The sequence below is a fragment of the Embiotoca jacksoni genome, unplaced genomic scaffold (assembly GCF_022577435.1).
Source record: "Embiotoca jacksoni isolate LCO1_2020_lvr unplaced genomic scaffold, fEmbJac1.0.p SCAF_7, whole genome shotgun sequence".
In the NCBI taxonomy this organism is placed as follows: Eukaryota; Metazoa; Chordata; class Actinopteri; family Embiotocidae; genus Embiotoca; species Embiotoca jacksoni.
In genome coordinates this window covers 17,727,613-17,745,281 of record NW_027185425.1, presented here as the reverse complement: position 1 = coordinate 17,745,281, position 17,669 = coordinate 17,727,613, and the positions used below count along the sequence as shown (strand labels likewise).

The 17,669-nt window shown below is 40.8% G+C and overlaps 1 protein-coding gene across 4 annotated transcripts in view; it reads left to right on the top strand.

Moving 5' to 3' along the window:
* Positions 1-17,669, top strand: part of trappc9 (trafficking protein particle complex subunit 9) — a 231,486-nt gene that overhangs the window by 43,533 nt on the left and 170,284 nt on the right. For all 4 annotated transcript variants that reach the window (XM_069176536.1, XM_069176533.1, XM_069176535.1 and 1 more), the window contains 4 exons: positions 5,777-5,862; positions 12,559-12,685; positions 12,818-12,950; positions 16,785-16,948. In XM_069176536.1, the coding sequence (XP_069032637.1) occupies positions 5,777-5,862; positions 12,559-12,685; positions 12,818-12,950; positions 16,785-16,948 (510 nt within the window). The remainder of the gene's footprint in view (positions 1-5,776; positions 5,863-12,558; positions 12,686-12,817; positions 12,951-16,784; positions 16,949-17,669) is intronic.

Sequence of the window (17,669 nt, the reverse complement as noted above, 5' to 3'; positions counted from 1 at the left end):
TAACACTGATATGCCTTCAGACTCACAAGATATGCTGCTGCGAGCAGACTTTGTTGATTGTATTTTATCATCTCATTGATACCTGAAGCAACACACTGACACCAACACATTGCTTCAAGTTATTCAATGCAGTGTTTCTTTCAGTCATTGTTTAAGAAGGAAATCCGCCCTTCACCCCCACTTGGAGTGCGGGTTGGTGTGCGGGTTGGTGTGTGTTGTCCTTTAGCTCAGGTCTTCTACCAGAGGCCTGGGAATTTGAGGGCTCTTTGCAGTATCTCAATCGGTTGTTGGACTGCACTCTTTAGGACAGAAACCTCAGATGTGTGACATGGAATCTGCTGCAGCCAACCTTCCAGTCTGAGGGTCACAACCCCGAATGGTCCCATTACCACTTGGAGCACTTTGGAGTTCACCTTCCACATTTTAGCCAGTTTCTCCATCAGCCCCTGGTACCACTATTATGTGTACTTGGTGAGTCTCCAAGGATCTTAGAGCTGCTGATCCAAACTACCTTTGGTGGTGTGTCCCACTGGCACTTGCTTGATTCTAACGCAGACTTCACCAAGATGTTCCTCGACACTGTCCCAGCCCCCTGGTTAGACCTCTCTGTAGTACCCTTAATCTGGTGCGTTTCATATGGAAATGTGTTTCGGGCCTTATGTTTAGACAGCAAAAGCGATGTGCTTATGGTTTGGAAAACATCATGGTTTGGTTTAAATGTAACATGGTTGTTGTTTGGTTAGGGTTAGGCACAAAAACGACTCGATTAGAGTTAGGAAAAGCTCATGTTTTAGGTTACTTATAGGAAATCCACGTTGACTTTTGCTTTATCATGGACTCGAACACCAGTCTAATAGGTGAAAGTCCTGGGTTTGTTTCATTCAACAACTCCAACCTCCTCCCTGTGGTCCGTTCCCCCTTTGAACTTCGTTATATGACATTTTTTGAGGTTACATTAGCTTAAGAAGAATACACTTGTTCATTGAACCAGTTTATACAGAAAAAAAACACCTTAAATCGGCATCTGAGTAATTTGGATGTAACGAATGGCTGGGAGGTTTTTAAGACAAATCTCAAATGTGTAAAAGTTGCTGAAGAAAGCTGCTAAAGGATTCATCACCTTGAACACATCTTGGAGATCACCATCTGGCTATACACACTGTTTGGTAATACATAGGTAGAAAGTTAAAAAAAAAAAAAAAAAAAATCCTTATTTTATTGGTAGTTTCATGAATGAGCCAGTTGGATATGGACTTTGTATTAGCTGCTCTTTTTTTATTTTTTTTATTTTTTTATTTTTTTTTACTCGAGCCCTGAGACATCTCATCATCTTAATGATGATGGGAGTTTGAATTGTCAATATTGCGACATGGAGCCATAAGCTGTAACTTTTTGGCTGGTTGAGTAGGTGGAGATTATTTTGTCAAACTAGTGTATTTAAGGTCAAGAATGAACTTTGTCTGTAACATCTCTGCCCATCAAACAGAGAAATCATTTCTGTTTTTCTGTTTATTCTTATGTTTTGGCTGTTTAAATTCTTCTGTTTACACTATCAACTAAATGTCCTTCAGAAAACTGTCTCCATCTGAGGCATTAATGACTCTAATTTCAAACCAGCTCAAAAAGCTGAGCTTGGGTAATATTTGAATGTATTCTCTCTTGCACTTCGGTTGCTTCATTTCACATGCATGAATTTTGCTTCAATGCCCAGGCCTCGTGTGCATATATTATTCAGCAAGAAAGATTAATGTTGCTGACAGTTTTATAGGATATTTCCCTCTCTGATGCGATAACACCAGTAAACATCTTCACTTCTGTCTCTGGTCAATAAGATATGATTTTTACAGCACGTGAGTGAGTTTGACAAAATAATTTACCCTTTCAGGAAGCAAACTCAAACACAGGCAATGTTTAACTAAGCATGCAGCCATGCATTGACTAAGAACATTCATTATTGCTTTATACGATGAGGTTTCAAAGTGCTGAAGCCTTTGGAGATCTGTGCTGAATGTCAATGGTCACTTGAGGAGTTAGGATGGAGGGAATGCAAATAAGATGGCAGCGATCCACTTTGTTTTCTATTTTCTGAGGTGTATTTCACACTTAATTGGCTGGCTATGAGAGCATGCCCGTGAGCCAGACCTGAGGTCGTGTGGGGCTTTTCCAGGCATTCGTATTATAGATATCTTTCTTTTGACTGACTTAATTTCCCAAGGTGCAGGGCTGCAGTTCTCCTTCCATAAATCCCTTTTCCTGCCAGACTCTGAGGTAGGATTTTCAGCCCACTTTTTGCAAGTCTATTTACAGCGATGGACTCTCCAAATGGACGAAAAGGTGTTATATTTCAAAATGGAGATGGGTCTACAGTGGGACTAAAGTAGCTTCTCAGTATAACAAAACCTTTCAACCTCTCATTCAGGCATGATGGATACTGCGTTGCAGAGCTGAGGAGCTTTTCTCTGAATATTTCCTTAATGTTTGGACCTTTGAAAACCATTGATACAGAACCCATAAATCCCTTTTTAAAGCCCCTTTCCAGGCATTGATAGACCCCTAAAATTCATGAAAGTTACATATTTAAAAGTTTTTCCCACACGAAAAATCCCTTCATATCTTAAAGTGATGTAGATCTACACATTTACCTTTATTCGGTATGTGCAGCTCCCCACCTCTATCTCCACCCACCCCTCCACCACTCGAGCTGGGAGCTTGATGAAACAGTATGGACAGCTCCAACCCACAAGTTGACAGGATTGGTTCTTTAAGTTTGTGATGTATGAAACCTTGGCCGTCTCAATCTGCTTTTTTAAAAACTCTGTCTGTCACTCTAGTTCCAAAACAGAAACACTTATTTCACATTATAGCATATAAAAAACTCCCATGGACATATCAACATGGTTAAAAGCTTAATTTTCATTGGAGGGAGGCTTTAAACGGTCTTCTCTGGAGTCTGTTTAATTAAGTCCTCACATAATTTGACCCCTGCTGGTAGCTCATCACACCAGCACAATAAATTTCATTGTGAACTAACAGTGACCCATTGAAAACCGTACTGAGGCCTTTAACAGCTCCTGGACTAAGTTAAATTATTGTGACTTTTTTTCAAAATGTGAAATGTATATTCACAACGTGGCAGCCTAATAGGGCTGAGCAATCAATATCATTTTTCAATATCATAATATAAGACTAGATAATGTCTTCAGATTTATAGTTCAGATTTTTTTATGCTTTTAAAGGCTGCATTCATTAAAGTGATGTCATTTTCTGAATCTACCAGCTTGTTCTATTGTTTGCAACTTAGTCTTTATATCCATATTACTGATGATTGTTTACCAAAAATCCGGCTAATGAAATATATTTTCAAAGTTTCAATAATCATCCCAACAATATTGTAGCAATATCAGTATCAAGGTATTTGGTCCAGAACATCATATTTGATTTTGAAGATATCGCTCAACACAAGCCTGCAGCATGTTTGCTTGGGTGATAACTGATTAACTTAATGTTTTACGTGGTAATTAAAAGATAAAATGAGTGTCGTGTTATTATTTTTGCAAAGTTGTTCAATTTATTTTCTTTTACTGATCCCAGAATCACCACCCCCCCCTACCAAAGCTGCCCCTCAGTGAGGCCAGGCACTGATGTTCGGTGATGAGGCCTGATGTTTGTTTGATTACGGGTTGTTAATGGATAACTGCACTGTCAGATTCTGTTTAAGCCGTCTCTCAACTTCAACTTATTTAATGTCAATCAACCATTTGACACACAGACATACAGATGGATCGAACAACTGTTTCTCACAGTCCCCCTGTGCAAAATAAATAGACAAAACAAGAAAAGCATACAAAACAAAACAATAAAACTGACAACGTAGTGCAAATATGGTTGCACAGTGCAAAAGTTCAGAGTTTATGGGGGAGAGAGGGGAGATATATATAGACTGTATAGTATTTCTCAAATGTCTATGGGAGGTGTGGACTGTGATGTGGAAGGTCAGGGGGAGAATAACTGACCACCACTTAGACTTAATGTCTCATGCACAGTGATGTAGAGGGCTAACCGGCCGGTAGACGGTCCTTTCAGACTTTGACTAACTGGATAGATTCAAACAGATTCACTCCAAGCACATGCATGGCCCTTTAAGAAAGCCACTCTGTGTGTTTGTGTTGCAGGTGTGCTTTCCTCTCCTGCTGTTTGTGTGTCTCTAGGAGAGTGTCAGTACATAGCCGTGGCCTGTTTGTCACAGTTGGTGTCATAGTTTTTCACTGATCTCAGTGTCTTAACAATTTCCTCACAGTTTGCTGAGGGACCACAAAATTTGGCTGACCTGAACTTTCCAATACAAGCTTGTTTAGAGCAGAGATTTTGTGTATTGTTAGAAAAATCACATGTTGTAACTGCATATGGCAACAAGAATGTGATTTTATGTTCAGGGTAAAAAAAAAAAGTGTTGCGTTCCTCCCCAGTATGTGCAAAAAAAAGTATAAACATGACAGGTGGTGTTTTTTTTGTTGGTTTATGTGTCGGACTATTTCTTGGTGAGCTGCATTAACTTGCTGGAGTCACCACTGTTTACCTGGAAACTCCATGAAGTCACCAGTCTGGGCCAAGAAACAGTCTGGCCTCGGGTGCCTCCTTGGTTTATGCCAAGGACACACTGTTCTCTAGTGTGTGTGTGTGTGTGTGTGTGTGTGTGTGTGTGTGTGTCTGTGTATGTGTCTGTGTCTATACTGGCAGTGAGTCTCCTGTGGCTCTGCACTGCCAGCCCTGTCTTTCAACATTAAGTTTCCTTTTGATATAGGACATCAGTAATCAAATGTTTGAGGTCCAACAAGTGAAGAGTTGTAACCAAAAGGCAGTCACGTGGCTTTTGTTTTCCTTGGTTCAGAGTGAGAGAGAAACAGTCAGACAGGAGAGATTGGGTGAGGGAGAGCGCACCAATAAAACACTGCCCAGGGGATGCCCTGTTAAAGTATCACCATGGTATCATTAAGCCTATGTTGGGTTTTTGCAATGATTTTATAGAAAAAGTGCGATTACAGACCTTTTCCGTATTTATTTTTGTCAGGAATTGCTCGTTTCACATTTGAAAAAAGGCATCTCATTTTTTCTCTAAATGATGCACTGGAAACACGATGCCTGATGCGTGTGTCACGTAGGCTGTGTGGCGGCTCTAACCTCTTACCGTGAGCGCTGAAATGAAAGTCAAGAGTCGCACGACCAGCGTGTCCCAGGCCTTCGTGTTAAGATTCACACAATGAGCCATAACACTTTCAAATATTGCATAAAAATGCCCTGCAAAAATGGTATATTAAAGAAATGGTTTAACACATAACCATCCACACTTAGTTTTTTTCATAAGATAAGATCCATGTCACGAATGTTTCATGTGTGTACATGTCTTTACATGAAAGATCAACTGTCAATTTTAGATTTCTGTATGTAAGAGTTGAATAACAACAGTACAAGATGTTAATGAGTAAAATGTCAGATTTCTGACAGTGTTACAGATCAGTTGTTGTCTTCTGCTTTCGGTATTTATGCCGAGCAAAGCAATCTGGCTACTGGTTGTTTCCAGAAAGTCGACGTGCGACATCTCAGTGTTTGTACTGAACTATTATTTTGGTAGCAGCTGAACTGAACTGTAGCAGAGAACAGATGAGCCCTCAATAATTACCTCGTGGACTATTTCCCTCAACTCATTCATTCCAAATGTGTTGTAATACCGCTGATATCTTATTCTAATGTGTTCATGTCTGTGCTGTTTTTTTTCTAGACTTCCAGTGGGTTCAAGGAGATGTGTGTGAAGTGCAGCTAATGGTCTACAACCCCATGCCTTATGAACTCCGTGTGGAGAACATGGTGAGTGAAATTCATTACAGCTCAACTCCAAATGCTCCTCAATTGTGTGAATCAATGATTTAAATGTCGAATAAATCCAAATGTTGAACCACAGCTGTGACAACAGGACATGTTTTTCTTGCCGTAACAATACAAGCAGTCCCTCTGCACCCACCGGGGCAAGTTATAGTGTTGTGGAGTCCTTTCTGATTGCCTAATTAAGGTGCCTTAAAAGCTTTTTTGACAGTATAATATCGTAATGATCTTAAGCAGTGATGAGAACAAAGCCTTGACAGCAAGAAAACATCACGTGGGAGACCTGCACCCCTCGTGATCATCCTGTCAGACCAGATAGCTTCTATATTGAGGTAAACGCAAAACAATTCCCTTTTTTTCATCTTTTCTGGACAAGATAAAGTTTTAAAAGCGCCGTCAGACATTCAGTTTAACCATATCATTTAATTGCTGCGTAGCAACTGCAGCTCTTTAAGTTTTTTATGAGCAGACCTCCAGCTGACGTGCAGACCAACACATCTATGGCTACATGTCTAATTCATGTATTTAGTCTCTGTGTTACCCCTCCTTTTCAAACCAGTTCAGCCTCTTTATCGGGTTCAAGGGTGCAAAATATTACCAAATAAATTGCTTTTCTTCCCGCTCACTGCTACGTCTGTTTATGAATGCGGTGATGTGGGACAACCTTGAAAGCAATCATAAGGCACAATAAAAGGCCAGCATGTAAAAAGGCATGCTTTCTGCTGCTTAGATGGCAGCGGCAGACAGGATTGCACACAATGTACTAACTGTCAGAAGTGATGTTGCCTTTAATTATTTGGGAAGCTGAGAACAAATTACGGTGAAAGTTTAGTGACAGAGTGTGAGCAGAGACAGTGGCCTCTTAATTGTGGCAGCTGTCTCCGAGTTGATGGCAAATAGACTCGGGCAGGTCTTGCTGTTTGATTTAACCGCCCAGCATCGTCTGGTAACGGCACATGCTGTTACAGACGCAGGAAACGCGGGCGACCTCCAGCTCCGAACATCTGGAATGTGTTTAAATTGGAGGAATAATCATTAGACAGGTGTGTCTGAATTTATGTTGAAGTTCAAGTGAGCCAAATTATTGTCTGATGAATCTTATCTCGGTAGATCACAAAGCGTGGCTGTAAAAGAACAAAGGGATTCATCACCCTACAAATACCGAACTGCCGTCGATTGAAAGATGAAGAATTTTAGAACATAAACCCTTTGTTTGATACAAGCAGAAATTACATCTGTGAAAGATTATTCAGGTCTCTATTTAAACGATCTCAGCCTAAGACTAAAGACGGTATGCGTCATGGTTTTTAAATGGTTGTTCACTTGTTTTTCCAGCGACTGATAGTAAAACAAATTGACTGTAAAAGCGGACGTAGCTTCTGGGTCTGAAAAATGAGGTCAATGCGGAAGTGCATTAAGCTGTAATACCATCGAATGCCACTAGACGTTGACTCCCTAAACTCAACTAGTCTCATAAAATTCTAAGTCAATACATTTTTCTGAGTTATCTCAGTTTTGCTAGCTAAAGAAATGTTTTTGGCGGCGTGTCTGTTTGATTGACAGGCCTATGGTGCAGTCAGGTTCTTGCTATCGGTGGGTGGGATGCAGGATTGCCTGCTTTCCAATGAGATCAGTCGGATCCATCGCGTGCTCCTTCCCCCAGCTCGTCCAAATATGGTCACTACCGGCTCCAAACCGCTCCGAACTAGCAAGATGGCGACGGCTGAAATCCGAACTCGAGGCTTCATAATGGCCGTTCACAAACGAATAGGTGACGCCACTGTTGGTTGCCGCTTGGTGGTAATGCAGTACCCCGCCCAAGAGGTGGCAGTAATTCACCTAAAAGCCGTTTCCCGACCGCAATTAAACAACTAATGTAGAAGAGGAAGAACCTGTTATTATCAGGCTCTAGTAAAACGTTTGTGGTCCTGTGGTACAGAAACATGCAAAGACAACGCTCAGCGGTGAAAAAGTTGTGTTGAACTCTTTCAAAAAAGTATACGAAAATTGGATGCGGTCTGAACTGGTAGGTAAAGGTAGCTTATCTTAAATCAACCACAGCTATGGAAAGTCATTTCAGGGCACCGAGCAGACGCTACATCAACAGATCAACGATCAACGGCTAGCTTTGTCACCAGGAGAAGTAAATTGGATCTTAGATAAGCAGAGCAAATAAGAGCGCTAATCTCCAAGAGGACGCTAAAAACATTAACAACAACTTTGTCAAAGGCAGATTTGTACATTTAAGAGGAAATAACTTTTCTCTGCACAGGAAAGAGATCTTCTTGTTCACCGGTTGAGCAGATTGATGTACACTATAGTCATTTTTCCACATTATCATCTTTTTATTGATCTTTTGCATGTTTTTGCACTGCTGCATGTCGCTGTGTGTAACAAGCAAAGTGTAGCGTTGTGCACCTACTTATGTAGGTTCCTATTACTATCTTAATAAGGCGCCCCTTAAAATAACTGTAAACTACTGCACCGCTTACTTAAGACCAGGGTTGTGTTGGTCAGTTGTGCAATCACTTTTAGCTGCCTCCAGATAGCAATGCAGCAACAGGGCACCTGACCACACCTCATCTTAAAACCAACTCACGGGTGCTTAGTTGACCGTAAGTATATTTGCTGTTTCAACACCGAAATGAGAAGTATACTCGTCTGAAACTAGAAAAGACACTTGGTTTAGTTGTTGCGGTCACTTTGATATAGTCTTGGATTATAAATTTACTGATTTGCATTTCTGTAACAATAAATATGAAATTTATCAGCTCAACAATCATTTTGTCATTAATCAAGCAAAATATCCAAATATTTCAACCTTTGATACATGATAATCTGTTGCATAATGTCATTTTAAATTAAATGTCTTGAACTAACAGATACAGATTTCACTTATATTTACTTCTACCAGCACCCGCGCTCACTAAAATAGTCCAAGTATAATGCAGATTTCTCAAACAGAAATGGGAGATTCAACTTAAAATAAAGAAAAGGAAGTAGATATGCAAATAAAACATTATTGTGATTTGAAAAATAATGATTGGATCAATCAAACTCAGGAACATTGCTGGTGGGACTGAAATTTCAGAAAAAAAAAAATCAGAAATGCAGGTCACATTATGCACTTAGACCTAAAAGGACAATCATTACAAAAGAAACTATTCAAGATCAATACAGATGTTTGCGCACACCAAACACTGAAATAACTCTTTGTACCAGCCGTGTTCGAGTTATTACGTCCGATAAAGCCTCAAAGGATCATAAAGTTCAGAACAAAGCTTTCAGAGTTCTCCGTCTGATATTCGGAGGTGCCAGTTCACCACTGTGTTGTAAGTTGACCCAATCATACACACAAGGTCAAACCGTGATGACGATGCCATCAACAACTCCCACCTACAGGCCGAGGGCCCCCTTACATCTCCATGGCAGCTGGGAGCCTCAGGTGGTGTTGTAGAGTCACGCAGGCAGAGACAGACAGGGCGATGCAAGCTGCCAAGAACTCCCCGCGTACCCCGGACAAAGTGTCTGCCGGTAGACCGGAGAGACCATCCATCCCCTGTACATAAACCAACGCTGTGAAACACACCGGGAAACAAACACAGCCAAGGTCACTTTCCTTTCTTCTCTCACCAAGGTGATTCTGTAGTTTGGCAAGACAGACCCTCCTTCTCAGTCACCACACGGATTCAGCGCTAATACCCAGCTTTGCTTTGTGCTTTATTGATTTTCTATTAAAGTGGTGCTTTTTTTTACTACAACCCTCCACCCTGCACCCTTTCATTTTCAGAGGGGTCACAGTCTGATGCTGCAGTCAACCTTTCCACAAACAAGTTCGAGGGTTTTTACTCGCTTTTTTCTCCAAACGACAAATGATCCATTTTGTAACGTTTTTTATTGACGCAACTTAGGTCAGCCAAAACATCTGCAGTAAAGACGGATCGATTATTCTCCTCAAAAATGAAAGAAGAAAATAATATCTTGTATATTTTAAGACTTAGAAACACTTTTTTTACGTGTAGTGTTTGGAGTCAAAGATAAATGTCTTCCTGGGAATCTGTTTCTGATGTTGCCAGGTTTTCTCTGCCGTCAAATGTGCAACTCTGTGCCTAGACAGAAAAATCAGAATCATAAATGAAAATCACACCGTTATCAGTGTGTTACTTAAAGCACAACAAAAGGTTAACTGCAGACTGTCAGTAGAACCAACTCAATGCACACAGGCTCAAACGATACAATTCACTTTGCTTTAATCGTTATTGTTAGTCAAACAGGATAATTAACCTTTTCAAGGCGCAATGCAAATGAACTGCTTCCAATAGGTTAACGCTGATACTTCTGCTATCCAATAAAGGCATATAATGCCCTGAAATGAAAGCGAGGAGCACTTAAATCAGAGCGGTGGCACCTCGGAGGCTCAGCTCTCCGGCAGCCTTCTCTCTAGTGAGGTAGTGTCTGCTGCTCGGGATGGATGCAGTCATGACGTCACCTTAGTCTGCCGTGTTGCACAAGGCAGTGCATTGGGAATGTAAATACAGTTCTTCGGAGGGGGGGGGGGGGGCATGATTACACATTTAAAGAGGACTTCAAAACCACGGGGGATTTTTCAGACTACAAATGAGGCTCAGATGATGTGACCAGTTTTTTAATACAGTTTTTTTCCCCCCACTTGTTTTTATTGATAAAGCAGTTTTTCTCAAAGATGACTGCAGATCCAGCAGTTGATGTCACAACTTGTAAAAAGCACCATGTTCTGGCAGGCAGAACCATCACTGATCTTATGGGCTCGGACCGCATGAATTCAGCCTGATTGTGACATGATTAAGTCATCGGCAAAAAATTCCAGTGTCGGTCAGGAATATGAACGTCAGGAACGACAAACAGGCCTTTCAGTGTGATATATTTGTAGGACAGTGATGCGGCATCTGGGATACTGACGGAATGTCAGAACTGTTTTGTTTTTAATTGACTGGTTTGACATATCCTACGACATGTTCGTTGACGTTGACCAATAGTTGCCTCAACAATGTTAAAAGTTAGTTGTTTTTTGAGTAATGTTGGAAACAAACTGCTCACGAACTACACAAATTAACAAAAAAGACCTTCATGATGAAGTTACTCTCTGTACGAGGTGTGCCATGCTTGTATTTTCCACTGTATGTAGTTCTATACTGCTATGATGAGACGAGTGTTACAGTGAATGAGTAGCCACGGATCCCATTTAATTCCTCTCTTATGATGAGCCAATGAATTCCAGGTGCTGTCGCAAGAAACATTTTGAAACCTCAGACATTGATTGAAAAAAGCTTCTAAAAAATCTGAGGGTTTTCTGAAACACTGACTTCGCTAAAACCTCTAGTTTTCAGCCTCTTTAGCAAAGTGACACATAACATAATAACAATGAGAGCCTAAAAATGTGTCATTCACATTTCTATAAGTAAAATCAATGAACAGAAAAGAAAATGTTGACCAAGACTAGCATGTAAAGCTCATCGACTTTTAATTTGAAACAAGGACTTTTAATTTGAAACGGATACAGGAAGTCATGACATTTAGCCAATAGTGACCATATCAGTTAGTCATGTGGCATTCAGCTGACAAATGGTGTAACTTCACATTCACTCACAGACTAAGTGACGAACTCCATCCCGTGTACAGCCTCATTACACCGTATGCAGCCATAGACACCTAGAAGTCATGTCGGTTATTTATATAGCACATTTAAAACACAACAAATGTTGACCAAAGTGCTGCACATTAACAAATAGCGGCAAACAGTTAAATAGACTTGTTTAATAAAAGCAATTAAGCTCCGATAGTGTCGTCTAAAACACTATCCCACTGCACCCGCTTCTAAAGTGACAATAATGCAAACGTGCACCTCATCTTAAAGGTGTATACACACATGTTACACCCGGTCTTAATAAGTTGAAGCATTGCTTTTGTCTTTAATATGGTACTTGGTGGAAGTTCGGAGTTATGTTGTCAGTCGTTAAATGTTTTACAAGGTGTTGCTGTCCTTCCTCTGAGAAATAATAACCTCATCTTCACCAATTTATTACAATTTATTTAGAAGTGCGACAGGTCTGATAATAACCTCGCGTCAGCATATCCAATAAAAATGAAACCCAAAGCCGCAGAAATGCTGGTTGTAATAAACCAGAATTATTATTCAAGAAATTCTTTTCTATAAGTGGCATTTCTGAGTTGATTTGGATTCTGTTCAGACTCTTTCATTTAAGGGCTCAGAGTTGTCCTTTGGATGGACAGTGAAAGATTTTGTAATGCATCCTAAACATTGGCGCAGGATATTCCGGTCTCGGATAAAACCCGGTGGGACTTTGGAATGCTGAGTTGGAAATTCTGCGAGCCGTCTTCCTTCTGTGTTGCGGTCTGTCCAACTTGTTTTAAATTGTATCTGAGGGCAAATGTGGCTCAAGTGGCCATTTCCGACAGAGAGCGATTTTCTCCGATGGAAACGTCTGTCCCACGCTGACGGAGATTTAATCTTCAGGACGTCATGGGTAGATCAAGATGATGGATCACATGAAACGGTCTGAGATATACTTCACGCTGAACTAATGTGGGAGAATCAGACGCTGCTTTTTTCAGTGAAAACATGGAAGAGACTCAAAGCTTTGTAGTCAGTTTAATTGGTTTCTTTCTCTGTGTGGTATTCAGGGTTTGCTGACATCCGGAGTGGAGTTTGAATCTCTGCCCGCTGCGCTGTCGCTGCCTGCCGAGTCCGGCCTGTATCCCGTCACTCTAGTTGGCGTCCCACGGACGGCTGGCAACATCACTGTCAACGGTCAGTCCTGAGGATACTCACACGTCGCACGTTATAATGAGACGAGCAAATTAGTGGACATTTTTGTTTCATAAACTGTTGAATCCATTCACCACTTTAAAACAGTTTGTGTGTTTTCCTTTTTGAACCCAGGTTACCACACCTCTGTGTTTGGTGTGACCAGTGACTGCCTGCTGGAGGGCCTGTCTGCTGTGAAGACCGGCGGCTGTTTGGTGGAGGTCATTCCCTCTCTTCCTCGCCTCCAGCTCAGCACATCACTGCCACGGTGGGTAGCTCCCCGCGCTCCGTCCTCGTTACGACGGTAATGTTCCACTGAAGGCCAGCGGTCACCGGATCTTGCTGTGTTGCCGTGCCGGAAATGTCACAGGTCTCAGTAGGTCAGCAGAAAACATCGGGGTCAGCTGAGGTTTTTTGAAATGAAGAGGCACAAGGAGTCGGATGATTCCCTTCAAGAGGACACTGGAAAAAAAAAAAGATAAATGCCAGACAAGGTGTCTTTTTTCCAGCTGACTCCTGAAAGACTTTCAGCTTCTGACGTGCTTCCAGTGGTCACCGGGGCTCTGGTGTGACACAGCTGAAACAACACGGCATGTGAAGTGTAGAAGCGTAGCAGCACAGCAGCTGACAGTTATACTGGCTGGACTGGGCTACTGATGTTTTTAACGAATGAGGAAACCACGTTGAAGGACACGTTTTGCTTTGTGTTTTCTTCCTACTTTTCTATTCTCTTCAGGTTAAAAGACCTTTTAGCTTCGTTCTGGTCCTCAGTGGAAAAAAAAATGCATGCTCTGTTACTTTGGGTTTAGGTGACCTGACTCTGCTAAAAAAAAACATGCTGCTGTTTGGCCATAAATATATAAAAGGGCAGAGTCCTCCTCTGTTCACAATTGATGTGAACACAGTCAAACACCCTTAAAGCTGGAAGTCAGCACTTTAACCAAACCTTAATGTTCACTTGAATCCATCATGCTGAAGTACAGAACTGAAACAGTGGGTTACTATTGTACTTTTCACTATATTGTTGATTCCCAATGTCATACATCATCTGATGCAGAACAATTGACATATTACAACATATAAAACATTTTTTATTTAACTTTTTATTTATTTGATAACCAAATGAAATGTTCCTACATTTTCAGATGTTAAGAAATCTTTCTGACTAAAACGAGAATCCTTTATGGCTCAAAGTCATAACTGATACACATTATAGTTATACTACAGTAACTCTATTGTAATCTTATAGTGAGCGCAGAAAGTCCGGTTCATCTCCTCATGGCAAGCAACATTTCATACAAACTATCAGTGTCACCGTTAATTACAACTCAGATCTGGACCGTCACTTTTATTCATGAAACAGATTCTAATCTAACGTCAAGAATATAATTCTAAAGATTCTCAACATTTCATTGATTAACACTTACAGGAAAAAACATACCAGTTTTCCATGTTTACCACATGTTGCAACACATGATAACATGGGGGAAAATATGTGGAAAAGTTTTTACATGGGAATCTACGTGAGCATCACATTAGACCATGACGATGTTCCAAAACCCCATGTTCCTATGGACAAAGTACATGTTTCAAATGTGCACAATCACATGTGTGTGGTCACATTAGTTTTTGCACATGAAATTCATGAGTTTTTTCTGTAAGGGAACAAACTGCTGTTCAAATTGCATCCCTAAAGGATGTTTAGCGAGGAAGTATTTAACATTTAAGTCCAACCCCGCCCACCATCATCACCTCCCAGACTTCCCCAAAAAATACTACCCACAGTGGAAATCTTTGCTGTATTACTAATAACAAAAGTGACAATACAAAAGTGTGCAGCTGCTGCTTCTATGTGAGAACTAGCTACAGTGACAAGTTTAACATCAGAGTAGCAGGTGAATTTGTTTCCATCCTGTAGGATGAAATGAAATTTCCAATAAGGTAAAAGTAAGAAACATGAGAGAAGTCATGAGTTCATTTACTACCAGAAAGTAACAGGTAAAGCGCCCCGTTGGAGTGTTGTAAATCATCCTGACAGCAGAGCTGCTAAAAAAAAAAAATCCAAATTAGGTCATGCCTGTAAGTGCAGCACTTCAGCAGCTTTTGATGTGGAAAATCTTTTTATTCTCGAGTGCTGGAAGAGCTGTAGCAGACACACCAAGCAAATAGAATGAAAGTGTAATATGTGGTCTCCTGGGCGTCCTCACAGCGGCTGCGGGTAGACCTTCAGCTCCGACTTCAAAGCTCTCAGGTTCCTCGCTGAATTCTTGTTTACAGCACAAAGCAGAAGTACCTTTTTCACATTAGTAACATCAATGTTAAACATTATCTTTAATTCATCAAGGAATTTATAAGGATCAGAACATCTGTGAAAATAAATTGTGCGAACATGCAACCTATATGTATTGCTGGTTTAACCATTAATGAGGGCTTTAAGATATGATGGAGCTGAGTCATGAAGGGGATTTGAATTTTTTTTTCTTGATTTCACAGGGAGCCAATGAAGATATGCTAGAAATCTTTATTTTCAAGCATACTTTATTTATATAGCAATTTTCTGAAATTACATTGCAAAGTGATTTACATAAGCAAACCCATCACATCAACACAACCTCTGAATTTAAACAAGCTTTAAAATTCAGCAACACAGTAATTATATAAAAAAAACAAAAAGTATCTTTTAAAAATAAATTAAAATGTTTTCCATAACTTAACATAATATGGGAGAAATTGAATCTCTCTTGTTAAATCCTGTCAGTGTTCGCTGCAGCATTTTGGATCGATTGGAGCTTTTTCAGAGTTAGTGGGGCATCGTGATATTAAAGAATTACAATAATCCAGTCTGGAAGTGACAGAAGCGTAGCCATGTTTTTCAGCGTCACTCTGAGACAGGATGTTCATAGAAAGCAGTCTTAGACATTTGCTTTATGTGTGAGTTAAAGGACACCTTTCAAAAACCACTCCAAGGTTCCTGACATCGGGGCTGTAGGCCACGGCGATGCTCTCCGGAGAAACATTAGATATCTGATGTATTTATGGCCAAATACAATAACTCCAGTTTTGTCTTAATTTAGAAGTAGAAAATTGCAAATGTTTAAGATATGTTTGATGCTTGACTAATGGGTAGAAACTTGATTGTTTCATCTAACTTAATAAATAAATTATAGCATATCAGTGTCATCATCATAAAAATGGAAATTTACGTAGTGTTTCCTACTAATGTTGCTTCAGGGTAGCATGTATAAGGTGAAAAGTATTGGCTCCAGCACAGAACCCTGTGGAACTCCATGACCAATTTTTGTGTGCTTGGAAAAATCATTGTTGACATTAATTAAACGAATCTACCTGATAATTATGATTTAAGCAGCATAGTGTGGTTCCTGTAATCTTAATGACAATAAAACTCTGTCAGCATCAGCTACAGCTCTTCACCACAGACTACATAAAAGTGGACGTAGCTTCCGGGTCTGACAAATTAGGCTGATGTAGAAGTGCCTTAAGCTGTGCAGCGAGAGGTTGGTTTTAAAAAGGCACATGCTCCATAGACATCCATAGATATAAGTCAGTAAATTTTTCCCACAACTCATGATGGTGTCATTTGCCAAAGTCACTCCTTCTTCATCTGAAAATAATCCCATCAAAATTTATTTTTGTCATTTTTGGGGGCGTGTCTATTTGATTTGTGGGCGCAGCATATCATCCTCAGGTTTCTAATCAGGTTGAGTCGGATCCACCGCTGGCTGCGCCCCAGCTCGCCCCAGCTCGCCCAATTATGGTCATGTCTCGCTCCGAAATACCAAGTCGGCACCGGCCAAAATCCGAACTTGCGGCTTCATAACGGCCGTTCACAAACCAATGGGTGACGTCACTGTTGGTTGTCACTTGATTTTCACTCACTGGCTCCAGTGAGGCTTGAAAACCAAAACACACAGTTTTAACCCACAAAGAACAGAACCCCAGAGTTTGACATGCAACATTATGATGGTATTCATGTCATCTGTTAGTGGTCATAATGTTTTGGCTCATTGATGTACAATCTCGACCAAAATAAGAACAACTACATTTTCAATTTAAACCTGTTTCTCTCTGCATCCTTACACAGGTCAGCTCACATGCCTAATCCCACGTCCAAAGAAGAACTGTCCAGCCATGTGTCTGTCCAGCTGTTCAACGGAGAGACGCAGCAGCTGACCATCACCCTGGAGAACATTGGACCTGTGGACATCGAGACTCTGGAGCTCACCTCCAAGATCGTCAGCACCAAAGGTGAGCGACCCCGTCGAGACGAGTAAAATCGGTCCTCTCAGCTTTTTGTGAACTATGATAATTCTCACCTCTGAAGTTAATGACTAAATAAACAGGACGTTTTTTTCTCTGCAGTAGAACAAAGAGAAAAGGGGGAAAATATGTGGATTAGGAATATTTACAGGATTGAAAAGGCAATGTGCAAAGTATGCTGTTTCAGTCAGGACAGCCTTTGATCTGCTTCACCACCCACTGAGTTTTCCCTCGCGCCTGTTGCTGTCCTCGTGTCCGCAGTGCCGCAGAGGTCACTTCCCCGGTGTCTTTGGTCCGACATCTTTCATGCCCCTGCGGCTTTTCAGTCTGTGTTCCATCTCTTTGTTCAGCACCTGTTCAGGTGCTCAGATCTCTGCAGTCTCCACTCACACCGACCGTTTCTTTGTCTCCCTTGTGCTTTTTCTGTCTTTGTCTCGCTGTCTGTGTGGAAAACCCCCAAAAAAGAAGCAACATTTTTGGAAACAGTCCACACAAAGTTCTAATGATCTTTCCTACAGATGGGATAAATGTCAGCACAAAGGCAATGATTAGTTTCTGTAAATGGCACACATCAGCATCTCTGCAGCTACAAACTCAACTGCCGGTTTACAGCAACGTTGTAAAACATTGACTCTGGTCAATTTCCAGACATTAAATGCTGTTACATCTGACTGATAAGCAGATAAAGGAGTAATATCTGTTTTTTTTT